General features: G+C 52.7%; 1 protein-coding gene across 2 annotated transcripts in view; it reads left to right on the top strand.

Moving 5' to 3' along the window:
- Positions 1–1,363: 1,363 nt before the first annotated feature.
- The window catches only part of PRKCB (protein kinase C beta), a 136,737-nt gene continuing 121,338 nt past the window's right edge, over positions 1,364–16,762 (top strand). For both annotated transcript variants that reach the window (XM_030002115.1, XM_030002114.1), the window contains exons 1-2: positions 1,364–1,695; positions 1,974–2,005. In XM_030002115.1, the coding sequence (XP_029857975.1) occupies positions 1,526–1,695; positions 1,974–2,005 (202 nt within the window). In that variant the 5' untranslated portion in view covers positions 1,364–1,525. The remainder of the gene's footprint in view (positions 1,696–1,973; positions 2,006–16,762) is intronic.

The following is a 16,762-nucleotide window of genomic DNA, read 5'->3' as shown; positions in this document are numbered from 1 at the left end:
GAGCTAGAGGGGCATTCTTCAGAGAAAGAGCTTGTAGGATGGAGGGCTGGATCGCAGCAGAGCAGGGATGTGCTTGGGCCACAGAAGGAAAATGGTCACATGGCTGCAGAGCCAGAATTAAATCCCACAAACGAGAATTTAGAATTGTTGTTCACAGAAATATTTTCATGATTATGTTTCAGTTAAAGTTGTCTCTTGTTTTGATTTGAATTTTCATTGTCTCAGCTCCCAGACCAGGCATGATGCAGTGCCGGGCTGGCACAGGGAGACCTGGGCGTCAGAGCAGGACCCTGAGGAGGAGGAGGCTGACAGATCTGATTTTCAGTGTCTGTGAATGCCAGCAGGTAGCAAGGAAGATGAATGGCAAATGTGCTTTGAAAACTCCTCCGTGCTAGTCAGCTGGCGTATTTTCAATGAGTTGGGTAAAAGAAGGTCATTATTTGAACCATAAGCTTGAAAAAAACATTCTGAGAGGACCTCTGAGCTGGTCGGCTTTGCACCCTTGTGCCTGTGTGTGAGCCCAGGCGTGGGCGAGCCGCACTCCGGCCCCCCCCAAGCTGGCAGCTGCTGGAGCTCCAGCCTGGATCCCCCCTAAACTTACTGCTCCTGCTGCCCACTTGTGTTGCGCGGACAATCAGGGCAGAGCAAAATAATTCCGTCCTTGACACTGGGAAGCCTCGGACTCCTGAGGGAGCCTGGGAGAACCCCCCATCCTGCAGTGCTGCCAGTCCTGCAGCGGGCAGTTTCTGTTCAGCGCAGGTGCCCCCCACGACTGGCTTGAAGACAGGATTGCCCTGTTTGGGTTTGGGTTTTTTTTTGTTTAAATTGTTGTTATTACCCTCATTACTACCACCATTATTACTTATCCACCCCCACTGACTCCCGCTCGTCCCCCCACCCTCCTGCTGGGGCAGCGGTGGCAGCGGGAGAGGACGATGTCCCTGCCGTGGGGCCGGCCGGGGCGAGCAGGGCTGCTCGCGGGGCCGGCACGGGGGCCGCTGCCCGCACCGCTGCCCGCACCGCTGCCCGCACCGCGGCCGGTCCCGCCGGTCTCGCGTGGGCCGCCGGCGCGGGGATGCAGGTGGTGTATGCAAATGAGATGCGTGGGCGGAGCCTCTCCCGGCACCGCCCACTGCGCCCCTCGGCGGCCCGGCGGGGCGAGGGGGGGGCCACCCCCCACCCCCCCTCCCGCTCCACACCGCGCCGCGCTATGCAAATCAGGATGCAAAGCAGAGGGGCGGGGCTACGGCCGACCGGCGCGAACGGAGGGCGGGGCTTGTCATGGCTGGAAACGGCGGGAGGGGCGGGTCTCGCTATGCAGATGAGGGGCGGGGCGGAAGCTTTATGTAGATGAGGGGGCGGGGCGGCGCCGGGTGTGTGTCGGTGCCTCCCGCCAGCTGCAGCCAGAGGTGCCGAGCGCAGCCGAGCCCCGGCCCCAGCTGCCGCGGACGGACCGGGCCGAACCGAACCGAAGCGGGCCGGGCCGGGCAGAGCCGAGCCGGCGGCCGGCAGCCCCGCGCAGAGCATGGCCGAGCCGCCGGCGGCGCCGGGCCCCGAGGGCGAGGAGGGCCCGGTGCGCTTCGCCCGCAAGGGCGCCCTGCGGCAGAAGAACGTGCACGAGGTGAAGAACCACAAGTTCACGGCGCGCTTCTTCAAGCAGCCCACCTTCTGCAGCCACTGCACCGACTTCATCTGGTGAGCCACCCCCCGGGGACCCCCCCGCCGGCACCGCCACCGCCACCCCCGACCGGCGGCACGGCGGGACTTCCCCCCCCCCCCCCCCCCCCCCCCGACCTGCTCCGGGACCCCCGACCCGGCCCGGCGGGACCCCTCCTCACCCGGCCCCGCGGCGCCCAGCCCGGCGGGACTCCCCCTCAGCCTCCTCCGGGCACCCCCCCGCCCCGGCCCGGCTCCCCTCAGCCCCCCCCGGTGCACCCCGGGGCCGGTGTCTCACGCCGCCTCTCTCTCCGCAGGGGCTTCGGCAAGCAGGGCTTCCAGTGTCAAGGTGAGTGTCGCGCTGCCGGGGGGGCTGGAGGGCGGGGGGGGGACGGCAGACACCGTCCGCCATCCCCGGGACCGGCCCCGGCCCCGGCCGCGGAGCCCCCCGCGGAGCATCGCTCGCGGGGCTGGCGGGCAGCATCCCCGCGGGAACCGCCGTGCCCAGGCCGGGGAAGCAGCTTAGTCATATTTTTTTTGTTGTTTTTTAATCAGCCGAGCAACTGGTAGGTGCTTTTAAGCCGGTCGGGCTTCATTACCGGAGACAAGGGCCCAAGACTTCAGATAAATCCCCCAGGAAAAGGCAGAGGGAAGTTTATTGTTTTTAATGTACTTAACATGAAAACATGTGTTTTAACGGCAAACAGGCTGTGTGCTGGCTTGGTGGCAGTCCGATGCTGTAACTATGCAGTCTGGAAGAACTTGAATGGCTTAGTTGTGTTGCTGGGGAAAAAATGAGGCTTTACAACAAAATATGTTGCAATAGCTCCTGCGTTACTACAACCAGAATTCTTTGTTCTGATAATGCTGGGGATTCTGGAGGGGCTCTTCAGGGATTTATGATGGCCCCTCAGGAAATTAGGATGAATTAACCAGGCTTCACCTGGTTGCATGGTGCTCTCGTAGCTAGCCTAATGGCAGGTTGCAGATGCTCGCAGATAGCCTAGCTAACCCTGGCCGCGATGGTGTGTGTCACACCTGCGTGAGGTTAAGGTCTGGGCTTGGGATTCAAACCGGGCTGGTGCTTGCACTTGCTGGCAGTGAAATTTTGCTCTTCTGAATATTTGGGACAGAGCTTTATTTTGGCAGGTGGCTGAATCCCAAGTTGAGGTATTATGCATGAAAATAAAACCGCTGTATAGCTCTCATATCTCAAGAACAGCTCATCTTGGCAGCCTTCAGATGCATCTGAAGTAGAAAGCAAACCCCACTGGGTTACGGTGTGGCACAGAATCAAAACTCGAGGTGCCGCGGTGGGTCCAAGCAGCTCTGCCTGCGCTGCGCCTGCCAGCTGGGGTGGCTGCAGGCAGGAGGGCTTTGTCTTGGGTGCTCTCGGGAGCATCTCTGCAGACGCTTGTGCAAGCGGTGTAAGTCTAGCCCAATCTAAGTGGTGCTGCTACTTGTCCTTAACACTTGCCTTAGGAGTATAACCTTAAAATACCAAAAGCAACTCCCTGCTGCCTCCCAACCCCCCACCTAAAGGCCTGGGCTGGTGCTGGCAAGCAGAGGAAAGCAGATGTGGAGACTAAAACATGTCCTAGTGGTGTTACTCAAGGTCACAGCTTCCCCTGGTACCTGAGGTTTCATACATGGGCAGTTAAGTCATGTTACTAAGAGGAGTTTTGTGCAGCTTGCATCTCTTATTGTGGGTCTTCCCCAGGTTTACCCAGCCGTTAATTCTCTGGCTTTCCTTATGGTGCAGGCAGTGTCACACCAGGTGTGTTTGAGCAAACATAATGCCCCTGAAATTTGAAGTGTGCTAGAAAAGCTAGTGGGGATCATGTGGTGGCGGGGCAGGGTTTTTCTTTCTTCCTGTACCATTTCTAGTGCTTTGCTCAGTTCTACCTATAGCATTCACTATCAGATAATTTGAGCCTTTTCAAGTCTTTCTTCCAGCCGTTAGGAACTATTGTCCAAACCTGTAATTGTGCGCTTGCTTCAAGCTTTATCCTTAAATGTTTTTAACCAGTATTAAATTAGTCTTTGGTGCGAGGTCAGTAAATGAGACCCATGAAGGTGGTCTCAGGCTTGCTAATGCACAAAAATTGGCCTCCAAATGGGGAGACCTTCCTTCCACGAGTAGATGTTAAACAGTGCAGTCCTGTCCGGTGGTTCTTGGAGCAGGAGCCCTCACGAGGCTGCCAGTAGCACGCTGTGCTCAGTGACGTCTCCAAAGGTGCGTAACTCATCTGTAACATATCTTTCTGCCTTAAGAAACCACTTTCCAGGTTATTCTGGTATTGCAGACATGAAAACTGCATTACTGTATTGCAGTAGGAAATTTTGTAGACTGCAATAGGAAATTTTGCAGACTGCAAATCTTTACCCTGAATAGTTTCCTAAAATCAGTGATCTTCTGTGGATTTTCTCATACGTCCCCTTCTGCAAGGTTCTGAGGTCCGCAGGTGAAAGTGCTCCCATTAGCGAGGGAGACTGTGGGTGCGATCCTTGTTACAGCGAAAGCATCGTGCAGTTGGTGCCCCGTGATGGAAGGCACACCGTGTCTCCATGCAGAACGCGTCCGGGTTGGAAAGTCAAGCGTGAGCTAGAAGTCGCTGCCGCCTGCCATCTGCTTTGAAATCACAGCTACCCCGGGAGGCTCCGGGAGGGAGAGCAGTTCTTCTGCAGCGGGAGGAAGAATTCGGAGTGCCAGGGCTGGCACCGTGTGCCGCTCCTGCCCCCAGAGCGGGTCAAGCTATTGTACCAGAGCCGTTGTAGTGCCGGGTCGTGCTGGGTCCCGCTCCTGCTGGCGAGAAGCACTAGGCTTTGGGTCTGTGCCCCACGGGTTGTGCTGCAGCCGCTGTGGAACTTGATAAATACTTAACGTGGAAGGAAAAAACCTCAGGGCTAGCTTTTTGTTAGGGGTTCTTTTTCTTCAGCTGTACAGGGCTTGCAGTAAGCTTTGATTGTAGTGTTTAGCTCTCCCTTTACTGAATGCAGCTTTAATTCAACTTTAACAACTCCCCCAACTATTTTATCCTGTTGTTCAGTGGGGATGGCTGAAAATGTAGCTAAGGCATGTGCCTCTCGTTTCTGAGCGCTTTCCTACTGCCATGCTTGCTTTAAGTAGGTTTTCACCTGTGCCCTGATTTCTTTCTAGGGCATTTGCAATAATTAGATTGTTAATTAGCTCATTACTTGTGACTTTTGGCAGGAAGTTAGCAGAAACTGACTCTTTGTAGCTTGAAATACTAATGGATACCACAAATGCCACTTAATTGCTTGCTAATCTGCTTCTTATCCTTGTATACAATCTCCTCCTTATCCTTGTATGCATCTTAAGACTTCCTGGACTAACGTCTTTCTTCAGAGCCAGAAAGCATTTCTGTGCTGGGCAGCCCGAGGTCTGTGCGCAGGCGGCCCTGAGGAGCAGGGCTGGTTCTTGCAGGTTAACAAAAAATATCAATATATTGTGAGTGTTGGAGGACTGAAGTGCTGTGGATGTACCCAGAGCTGCCAGAAAAACGAACTCTTCCTGGGGGAGGCTCGATATGTACTGGCTGCGTGTCAGCCCGCGGTACAGAGGGGGCTTTCTGACTCTGTTATAACGATCTCTTTTAGCTGGAAGGTACACGAGCTCTCATGCGAACTCATAAATAACAAAGAGAAAGGGGTGTACATGTTCTCCCCTTCCTGGGTTTCGAGATCCATCTGTCCGATACCATTACCAGGGAATACGTGAGGAGGGAGAGAGCAGTATCTCGTTATCTGCAGCCTGTCTTGGTGAAGGAATGACGTGTGACTAAGTTACAGCCGATGGCTTTGCTGTCTCGGTTCTCCTAACCGAAGAAGGGCTTTGAGGATGGTAAAGGGAACTGGTTTGAAAGCTGTCGAGAGTGAAATTCTTGGTCTCGTTCTCGGAATGTGCTGCTTCTGGGAACTGGCAGCTTTCTCTTCATCTTCTCTACTCGTGTTCCCTCCTTGCCATCCTTGGGGTATCTTTCTCCTGTGGTCCAGGCAGCTCTCGGTCCCTCTGCAGACCAGGGTACCAGCTGCATTGGAGGTTTTGTGAGGGGGGCACCTCACTGAGAGCTGGGTTTGTTTAACCTGGAGTCGCCATCGCAGCAGCTGGGCTGGGCTTCTACCTTGGGAACTTGGGAAAAGCAGGGGAAGAGGTGCTCATGTAGAGGTGAAGAGCCATGTGATGTGGTTCTCACTTAGGAGCAAAAAATAACCTGCAGCTGTTACTGCTTTCACGTGTACAAAGTGGAAAAGATCTTGGAAAGAACAACCTGGATTCCTTAAGAGGAGAAGGGGGAAAAAAAAAGCGTTATTTAATAACGGGTGCTTAGATCTCATGCAGTAACTTTTCTGAGGAAAAATGTTTACTTCTTATCCCTGGTTATGACTCAGTAAGCAAAGATACTCTTCAGATTTAATCTCTTTCTGAACTTGATACCAAATACAATTCCTTCTTCCAGGTTTTCTTCTCCCCATCCTCCAAATCCAGTGCTCTCGTTTTGTTTTGTGTTTTCGCAATTCAACGTTTGGTACCAAAACTAAGCAACTGGAAAATGTCAGACAGGTCTTACCTTTCAAGCAAGTACTTCTTTCTTCCTCTCTGCCTTCAAAACCCACCCTTCCTTCCCCCACCTCTTCGCTGCCCTCCAGACGGAAGTGAAACCCATAACAGCTCTGGTCTTAACTGCAGCTCGTGCTGCTGCTGCTGCTGCTACGGGTTTTGGTTTGTCGCCATTAACTTCACGCAGGCATTCAGTGTGTGCTTTTATTGACTGTATTAAGCAAGTGAGAAACAAAAGCAAAACAAACTCCAATCATTCAGAGTTGCCTCAAACCCAGTAATTTCGTGTCAACATATTATGCACACTGGAGAAATGTTAGTGTTCAAATAGACTAATTAAAAATGTTACTGCAATTACTTTTGCAACACAAACGATGCTAATTATATAATGCTGCAGAAATTGGAAACATAATTTTGGAGGAATTTTTTTGTGCGCCTTGCAGTGGTAAAACAATTCTCGGTACTGTAGCGGTGGAGCCTCGGGCAGCGGGAGCCTGGTTCTCCGGCCGCTGGGGCAGTGCCTTGGAGCAAGTAGAAATAGAAAGGGGAAGTCGGTTTGGTCCCCTGCGCTGCACCAGATGGTCTGTGGTTCTGCAGAACTGTGAATAAAAGCAGAGTTGACAGGGAAAATGGGAAGATGTGCCTTTTCACATTTTGGTCGAAGGATCAAGTCTCCTCCGAAGACTAGTTTTAGAGCCTGTAGCCTGAGCTGGTTTCCCTAATCCTGCCCTTGCCTGTAGTTGGTACCTGCAGCTCAGAAGAGCAGCCAGGGAAGCAGATCTGTTTTGGTAGGAAATCTGGGCTCGTAGAAGCCTCTTGCAGTGCAGGGTCTGTGGCTATCGGGTTCAGCGGGGATCACTTGATATGTTAAGCCCCATTAGTGTCTCCTTACAGCGCAGAAGGGTTCGCTTGAGTTTCTCAGTGGAAGTGGTTTCTCTTTTCCCTCCCCCTTTGCAGTTAGCATGGTAGATTTTTCTTTCTTATCTCCTGAGATAGCTGTCATCCTAAAATGATCTTAGACTTTGATAATGAGGTGGTGTGTTTCCTTCCCGGGGTACCTGTCACTGACCGGTGTCAGCAATAGGATGCTGGTCAGAGGGTCTCGGAGCTGGCCCTGGGGGGTGTTTGGGTGCCGTGGGGGTGGCAGGAGGGTTTGCATCACGTCTAGCTGGTGTCTGTCAGCTGTGACTCCACTGCAGACTTTAAACCACCCCGGTTTACGAGCCTCTGCCATGATTATTCTCAGGGAATTGAGTCTTCCAGGGGAATTTAATGCCTGGGCTGTCTCTAAGGCGACTTCTTGGCAAACAGTACAAGCATTTCTGTATGTCTGCTAGCTCACGTGCATGTCATCCTACAAATTCCTACAGCACACGGGCTCCTGGAAGGGTGTGTAGGGCATCCTTGCACTAGCAGTAAGTTGTGGGCGGATGCTCACCTGTCTCAGTGCCAGCAGAAGATGCTGGGGCTGCAAAACAGAGCAAGACCTTGAGGGTTTGATATCTGGTGTAGAACAGGGGGTGGGGTTGAATCTCTTCTCAAAACTTGGTGTGAATTCTGTTAACTGATGGGGTTTTATCTGGAAACTCAAGCTAAAGGAGTTGCACGAGCCCTTCTGGTGGGCTGCTGCCCTCCCAACCAGCAAGCATGGCTCCTTGTTCTTGTGACTGCGCTTGGAAAGGCAAAAATCTAAAAATTCTTGAGATGCTCATCAATGCCATCCAGTCCCCCTTCAGATTTATCAGCTAGTAAGTTGCATGATCACAGTGACTAAGAAATTAACTTCTAGCTGTGCCCATAATTTAGTTTGGGGCAGAACTGCTTGGAACACGTCATTATAAAGCGTACAATCAGAGGGGGGATGTTGAAGTGCCATCCCCTGGTCTGAATCGAACATGTGCGGTAACAAGAAGGGGTGCTTATAATGGTGGGTGGGATGGGATTTTGCCGAAGAAATGTTTGGGTGGATTTTTCCTGCAGAAGCCAGCTGCGCAGAGGATTAGTGCTGTACATTAACACAAACAGAGCTGTGGACCTGCCAGAGTCTGACCGTGGGCTGGTTGCCTTTTTATGCGTGTGGTGAGGCTCCAGCATGAAGGACAGCACGGAGCAGTGGTGGGGGGCGTTTGCAGTGCTGTGCGATTAATCCTCTAGCGTGGCTTCGTGAATCATTATTCTGAAAGTCCGTAAATTGGAGCCATTTAGAAAAGGTGAGTAACAAGCTCCCTGCAGGAGAGGGGTAACTGTAGGTCTTTCGGGCAGCGTGTTCCTCGCGTTGTTCAAGGGCTGCAACCCCAGACAGATTGATAAGAACAAGCCCTTTGAAAAAGGCAATAGAAACAAAATCAGAAAAGCAGGAGTCCTTGTGCAGCGGTCCTGGATGCAGCCTTGGGTTTCCATTGCCGTGTTCTGGTGTCGCCTTGTGTGTTGCCGGCACAAATACCCTTTGCTCTGCCGGTGACCGATGTGCACGCTGTCCCTGATAGCTGGGCAAGGGGAGGAGGGAGGAGAGAGTGAGAAGTGCTGCAGAGACCCTCCAGGCTTTTCAAACGATACTGTAGGAAACAAAGCGCGGCCAAGGACCTGTTCATCCCCTGGGTTGGCGTTGTCCTGTACCTCGAGTTTTAGCAGAAGCTCTTACTGGAGCCGGAGCCGCTGTGCTCCTTGGAGCGGGACCCCCGCAAGAACTCCCCGGTGGGAGGTTTGGGCTCAAATCTTGTGCCTAAACAGAGACATGGGGCTAGGGTGTCTGGAGCCGAGTGCAATAGGAAATGAGGGCTGTCCCTTGGGTTTCACGTTCCCCTGGGAAAGGAAGGACAGCTGTGGGTTGCTGCTTCCCTGCTCCGAGCCAACGCTGCCGGCCAGGGCCGGGCCGGTGTCGGTGACCACTGTGCCTTGGCCGGGGGTCTCTTGAGGCAGAGGGGCAATAGTACCGGCAGAGATGTCAAATGGATGCAGTAAATGCTGTAGTCCTCCAGACGCTGACCCGATGGATGAAGGCGAAAATCTCTCCAGAGGTTTTCAGCCTCATCAGGGCTAGTGTTAGGGGGTCCTCCCAAGCATGGGGGCTATTGCCCCAGCAGAGAAAGGGCTTTCACCGGGATAGATGTGATCCTGGCTGGCCCTGTCCTGCCAGCCTGGAGCAGCCGTCACCGAGAAGTCAGTTTTTCCACAAAAGCCACAGGAGGGGTGGGGGAGAAGGGAAGAAAGCTCCGGTTGTGTGGTGCTCAGTAGCAGCCAAATGCTTTGTATCAAGCAGAAGCAATTCCCAGAAGTAGCTGTGCTGGCTGTAAGTCTTCCCGGGAAGGCAGCGTTCCCAGCCTTGAGCCGCTGCTGGTGAGAGTTGCGCTCGATGCTGTGCAAGGGCAGAAGCAGCCGAGCGCTTGGCTCGCTTTACCGGGATGAGGGAGATTCCTGCGGGCACCACACAGACCGGCAGCCGCGGGGTCTCTCCCAGTGGGTTGCTCTGTTCCCCCTCGGTGTGTCTCATCCCAAGGAGCTGAGGGCTGCGGGGCAGCAAACGGCTTCGACGAGCTACTGCTGCAGCTTCCAGGGCTGGCTGTCGAGCTGAACGGGGAGCGGAGCCGGGGGAGCTGCCTGCGCTGCGGACCCCGAGTGCTCGCTCCCCTGCGCGTCCTCCTGCTGCACGTGGCCAAGGCTCGACTGAAAGAGCCGAGGGATGGCTCCGGCCAAGCAGCTTTCTCCCCTTCGGAGGTCGCTTGTTTGGCTTTTCGGTGCTCAGTCGGCCCCAGTGCCATGCCCAGAGAGATGGTTGGAAGCCATTGCCTCCTATAACAGCTTCTGCCCCGTGAGAAATACTTCTGCGGCTTTGTAGCTGGGGAGGAGAAGGGGGGTGAGCACAAACCTTCCCTTCCTCAGGGAGCAGCAGGAGTTGGGGAGGTGCACCCCCCCGGTGCTGTGCCGTGCTGGGGTGGGTGCATGGCCCTGGTGTGCTGCAGCTGCGGGGGCTGATGCGGGCTGTGCCTGGAGGAGAGGGGGATCTCCACGGTTCACAGCTGGTTTGTGTTAGCACCACGGTGCTCTCTGTTCTGATTACTTTAATATAGGCTGTGAGTGATTTATCTGTCCTGTTCTTAGACCAGCCTCCATTGGAAAAATAAAATAAATTAAAATGTTCTCCTTATGAGTAGGCCACCTGATTTCTGTATAATTAAAACAATAACTTGCAAGCGGCAGTCCTTTTTTCCTGTTCAGGATTATTTAACTGTTCATTGATACGGGAGGAAGCATGACGAGTCCTTGCAAGGTCCCACTTTACGCAGTAAGTCAGCCCTCGCCATCGCTTCCGACAGCTGATCCTGGTTCCCTGTAAAAGGAAATGCATTTCACGAAACGTGACAGCTCTGCTCCTGCAGCATCGCCGTGCAGATGAAGCTGCATGCTGCCACTGTTGTTCAGCTCAGCATCTGCTGGCAGCGAAGGGCATTGTCTGCTGGCCGCATGCTGGTCTGCAGCGTGTAAATCGCTTCAGGACGGTTCCCCTGCAGCCGTGTCATCTGCGCTTCAACGCTTGTTGCAGACGGGGATAGGACTCGTCGTCATCTTCCTGCGAAGAGATTGCTGGAAGCCAGTTACTTTCTCTTCTTGTTTACAAAGCGTCTCTCTTTCTGGAAGCTGTCCAAGGCTGGGCAGACCTGGGCTGTGGCAATCGTTGCTCTGCTGTTAGGTGCTGATAAATGCTGTTTAGATGAAGACGTGATTCTTTCCCTTGCCGCTTCTCCGGCACGCCTGAGGTGCCTGCGCAGTGTATCTGCCGGCGTGTGTCAGCTGAGGGGGGGATGCTCGCAGGCTGATGGGGATGGCGCGCGCGGTCAGGAACCAGGCGTGTTGGCTGGCCAACTCTTTGTGGCTCGTAGTTGACCCGAGGCATAATTACGGCTCTGCTCAAGCGGTTTGCTTTTGAGGGATTTGGGCTGACTTTCTCAGCTGTTTATAGCTGTCCTGATCTTCCCATCATGTGAAAAAAGACCCCAGTTCTAGCATGATGCTTGAATCAGCAAGTGTTTGGGGTGAATACTTGTAACCTCATTAGCCTCTTGCTTTCAGAATTTAACTTCTGTAGCACAGGAGCACAAGTCTTCCTGTCCCAGCTGAAGTGCATTGATTGCTGAGTATCTAATGCACTTCAGTTACATCTTGTTGGTTTAAATAATTTGCTTCCATATTTGGTCTTGCTTTTGTGCCAGATTTATATGTCTTGTTTAAATACGACAAGCAGAATATACTCAGTGCTAATCCTAGCTGGACAGGCAATGCCTGCCTAAAGACCCAGTATTAATAGGCTCCAGTACATGCAAGTTACTGGACTTGCGAACCTGAGACTCGTTACAGTAAATTGGCTCTTTTGCATCCAGTTAAATCTGTGTTTTTTCAGAGTCCGTTGTACTGCAAGCTTTCCTCTTTGGGTGGGAATGCCTGCTCCCCAAAGCAATCTTCTGAGCAAGAAGGTGAATATTTTTTGGGGGTGGTTGGGAAAATGGGGGGGATAATTAGTGGCTCTGCAGGGAGGTCTTGGGAACTGCTGGGCTTGAGCAGGGCACATAGTTGTTGGTACAGGCAGCTTCAGCGGGGATGTGTACGGAGGGCAGGGTGAATTGGTGAGTACATGTGCCCTCAAGGGCGATGGCAATAGTTGGTTGCTCGGGGTGGCTCTGCCTCTGCTGTCGGCTGGGGATCATGTTTAAAAAACTACAGTCCCCTGTACTTCTGATCTGGTCTTCCTACATTTGATATTCAGTCAGCAGCAGGGAAGCTAGAAACGATTCTGATGCCTAAATCCTAGCTGTGACGCTGGTGCGTTTTAGCTGATCATGCTGGTAGGTTCCTCCCCATCTTCTGTTGCCATGTGAAATGATGCAACAGTAATAGCTTCACCTTTGGAGAGAACAGTTAAATACCTCTATTCTGATGGTCTGAACAGCAAGCACATTTAATAGTTGACACTCTTAGCACATGAACAAATGCATTTTCATGATTTCCAATTATAGCAGAAGAATGAGAAAGTGAGGTTGTGAAGAGGAGTGAAAGTCGTCTTGGCTGTCCTGAATGGCTTCATGCAACTTTACTCGGTGACATAGCTATGAAGTCAGGAGTCAGTACAAAGATTGTTTTATAATATCAGTAAGAAGCTGGAGCGAGGGGGAAGTGGCCCACGAATTTAATTTGCATCACTGAGTGGATTAGCTCCTGACGCAGTGCAAAGTCATTATTTACCATGTCTCCAGATCTGTTGCCTTTATCAGTGCAATGGTTTGGAGAGAGGCTGATTCAGAGATCATTACATCTCAGTGTTTTACTTGGCAGGGACCGTTAACACTTGCCTTGTAAGCAAAATGATGGTGCATGTCAAGATTGTTAATATTGTGCCTACCCCAAGAGGCTGAGTAATTTGTTTTTAGGTTTTTTTCTTTCTTTGCATTCATTACACTAAATACTTCAGCTTTAGCTAGGATTAGGAAAAATATTTGGAAATACTCTGTAACTTGCCATTAACCTAGAGTAGCCAAGAGAAGAAAGATTGCCTAAGCGATAAAAATGGTGCAGCCTGTGTCCCTGGTCTCTGAGACAGATGCACCTTCCCCACCAAGCAGCAGAAGGTATAGCTGAGTGGTGCTGGTGAGCTTGTGGAAGCGACAGCGTGGTCTCTGCGGTGCTTGCTGCTTTCAGCCTCGGTCACGGTGCTGGAGCCCCTCTGTCCCCAGCAGTTGCTATCGCTCAGGATAAGTCAATGCATTGTCACCTTTCCTGTACTGATGGAAGATTTATGCACAGCTTGAAATAATCCCCCAAATGGTTATTTATAGACTCTCCAAGGCTTGACACCGTTTTTGCTGTGGAGCAACCTTTGCTATGTTGTCATGATGGAGATTAGCTTCGTTACAGGCTTCGTTTTTTGTTGTCTTATGGGCTGCTTTGGGAAAACAGCCTTTAAGGGAGAGACTAAAATTCTCTGTGTTCGCTTGGTTTCTGAAGAGTTTGATGGAATGACTCGCTTTTTTGGGGGGACTGACCAGAGCAAAGTGCCCTCTCATGCAATAGCTGTAGTTGCCAGTGGAGAGAGTTTCTGAGGACGGTAGAGTGGGCAAGAGGGGACACCCCTGCGTGCAAGGGGAGAGAAGGGCTGAGCAGGACACCTCGGCTGCCAGCCTGTCACGGCAGATTCTGCTGCTTTCTGCTTGCCGCCCCAGGAATGGCTGTGAAACTGAACTAAATCACGTTTGCGTGATCATGCGTCTAAGGACCGTCTCCAATAGCTCAGTCCATTAACTTCCAAATTTGTCTTATTCGTTTGTCTTTGATGGAGAGGTGCCTCAGGGCCAGAGTCTTCTGGAAATGAGGCTTGTAGGTCTGTAACAGCAGCGAGTTATTCCCCCGGGTAAAACAAAGTGACCTTTGTGGCAGCTGAGAAGCTGATTTCAGAGTTTGCTTCTGGGGGTTTTCCTTGCCTCGGACATCCGTATCTACACGCTCGCGGCCTGGCAGCTTGTCCTGCGAGCCGTCCCCTTCGGAGGCCGGCAGGTCTCTGTCCCAGAAGCGTTCTACCATCACGTCACCTCCTTGATGCCATCTCCTCCCAGTCGGGGGGGGAGAGCCCGTGCCCTGCACCACGGCGGCTGCCCCTGGAAGCCGAACTTTGTGCCGAAACAGCGAAGTTCGCGCTTCACCACCAAGTGTCCTGGGGCTGCCCCTTGTCCTCCAGGTCCCTCCAGGCGCCTGGAGCCGCTCCGTGCCACCACGCGTGGGGTGGGCTGAAGGATGCCCATCAGCCTGGGGAGCGTGTCCGGGGGGCTGCGGCCGGGGAAGGAGAGCCGGCTCTGCGGTACAGGCGACGTGGGAGGCTGGACACCTTCAGAGCTGCCTGTCGGACCTGTGGCGGGTCCGTACGCAGCGGGGCGAGCTGTGCCGGCAGCGAGGTCTGCACCGGGGAGAGGTGTCCGCTCCGTCCGCAGCCTTTACCGGGCTGTAGGAAAAGCTGCAGAGGGTGGGATGCTGGTTGGAGAGGTGTCTTTGAACTCGTGCTCTTGCACGGTGTGGGTAGGAGCTGCAGGGAGAGGAGCCGGGTATCAGTCCGTGCTACCTCTGCCCTAGACGCCATCGGTGGGGAGGACATGGCAGATGTACGGCCACGGCGGTGGTAAGAGCAGAGCTTCTGACCTAGAGTCTCCTAGGGCTTCTGAGGTGGAAAAAGTGTCACTTACTGGGTCATTTAGAGACTCCGAATCTGGGGTTTTGGCAGGAGGAAAGGCTTTAATTAGCTGCTGCTCAGTAGGGCTGCTATTAGATCTTCAGAGCAAGATGCTGCTGGACTGGAAAAAATGTAACAATAGCTCATTTGCTTAGGAAACCATGATGGTGATTTGCATTTTGGTTGAGTACTAAACCCTTGTAGAGAATTTTTCTAAAATAACTTCAAACTATAGTTCAAATTTCTTCCTTCTCTGAAACTGTATGAGTATCTGTCTCGGTGCCAAACAGTTTGAATTCCTTTGTTTGCTGCTCTCGCTCTGCTGTAAGGGAAGCGAATGCTTGTCTAGGTTGTGGACAAGTGCTGTCATCAAATACTGCATGACAAATGGCTTGCTTCTCTCAACCTTGGAGCAAAATTAAATTCTCCCCTATTATATACCTAAAAGGATTTTTTTTTCTCTAACAGCGGTCCCTCTATTGACCTGAATACTCAGGAGACATGTACTGGGGTAGGAAGCTTTGCAGCCTGTTTTCTGAATCTCAGCTCTGCTGCTACTTGAAAATAAGGTGCTTTGAAATACATTCTGGAAACTTTTTTTGTTTCTGCCTGCATTGTCGGCTTGCACAAGACGATGATGAGCATTGCCAATACAAAAAGAGAACAAACCTCCGTAACCATGGACTGGCTGTTGCTCCAGGTTCTCTGCGTCTGTATTACCCAACAGATGAGGACAGCGGCTGACTTGCACAGGTTGGGTGTTTGAAGGCAATGGCTCTATCACCAGGGGTTTACATAGGGCAGGAGGGGTTGTCTCTCCAGCAATGTGCTGCTCGCTCTGGGGAGAGCAGCCGAAGCGGGGAGGGAGCTCACAGGCTGTCCCCGGGACCCCCTGCTCAGCTGGGCTGCGGAGAACCTGGGTCTGATTTTCCTCGTGAGCAGCTCCTCACCTTGCTGGGGAGGCTTTCTGCATGGATCTCTCTGGTCGGCATCACTGGAGGATTGTTTTTCATCGATCTAAGGCTTTGCTGCAAGTGGTTGCCATTCCTTTCCCAAATGCAAGTTAGAAAGCTCCAGCTGTTTTGGCCTCAGTGTGCCGTGCTTCAGAAGACAAAGTTCCTTCTGCCTTCACCTGGCTACAGTTTGGCCAAATAGCAAATTACAAGGCAAGAGGCTTATCTTTTAGGTCAGTTTTAGCCATTTCCCCAAGCTGGTATGAGAGTCGCTCGCTTGCGTGGGTCAGAAAAATGGGATAATAGTGCTGTGACATAATGTGCTGCCTGTACCTCCTCGCCATTGGGGGGGGCAGGTCCCGCAGGAGGTGGGAGGGAGCGGGAAGCCCCCCCAGCCTCCCGGGGCACCTGCCTGGATGGGGACAGAAGCCAAGGCATGGCATCCCTGGCCGTCGGCAAATCCCAGTGCTGCCGATGGTCTGCGGCACGGCGGAGTTCCCTTCCAAAACCGCCTCCCCCGTTCTGGGTTTTGTAAATTTGGAAGAAACTTAATTTCTCTGGTGTTACTATTAACTGAGTCCAAGAGGATGAAAATAAACGACTGTTGGGAAGGGCAGACTGACTCACTTTCTCATTCTCCTGTAAATTTCCATTTAAGTTTCGGTTTAAGCTCAGGTTTGAGGGGAGTGAAAGCTAGTAATTTGTGACAAAAACTTCTATTTTAGATCACGGTAGAAGAACTCCCTTTCTAATTGCAGAAATTGTAAGGCTACAATTTTGTAAAGGAATACTGAATCCAGCGGTTACCTGTGAATTGCCTTTCAGGTGCTCCGCTCCAGAGCCACCAAAATGAGCTTTACACTGTACAGCTCATGCTTTGGTGGCTTGGTGCTGCTCGTGCTGTGACTCTGCTGCTCACCCGAGCCAAGGGCTGCAGGGGTGACCTGCACAAGCGAGGTGCTCTCGGCTCTCCCGCAGCCTGAACAGCCATCGGCTCTCGTTTGCTTTTGCTCTCGCTATTGCTAGCATCGTTTGACGGCCTCTAGCTCTGGTCCTGGAAGAGGCAAAACAGCCGGTCCTCACTCCTGCAGTGCCAGCTAGGATTTTGTAGGCATTACGGTGTCCTCTGTCATCTGTCCCACCTCCAGCTTGCGGGGCTGCAGCCTGCTCCATCATTCCCCCTATGCAAGCAACTGCGTAATTTTGATCACCTTGCCCTTTTCTAGACCTCCGCCTGGTCCGTGGGGATTTGAAGGCAGCAAGACTTTTCTGATGCAGGTGGAGAGGCTGCCCTGTGTCCCCCCCGGCCCCGGTGCAGCCCCAGGACCAGCAGCAGTCTGTCTGGCAGCAGCGGGGGCCCCTTCC

The sequence above is a fragment of the Aquila chrysaetos genome, chromosome 25 (genome assembly GCF_900496995.4).
Source record: "Aquila chrysaetos chrysaetos chromosome 25, bAquChr1.4, whole genome shotgun sequence".
In the NCBI taxonomy this organism is placed as follows: domain Eukaryota; kingdom Metazoa; phylum Chordata; class Aves; order Accipitriformes; family Accipitridae; genus Aquila; species Aquila chrysaetos.
This window is presented reverse-complemented; position numbering and strand designations above follow the sequence as displayed.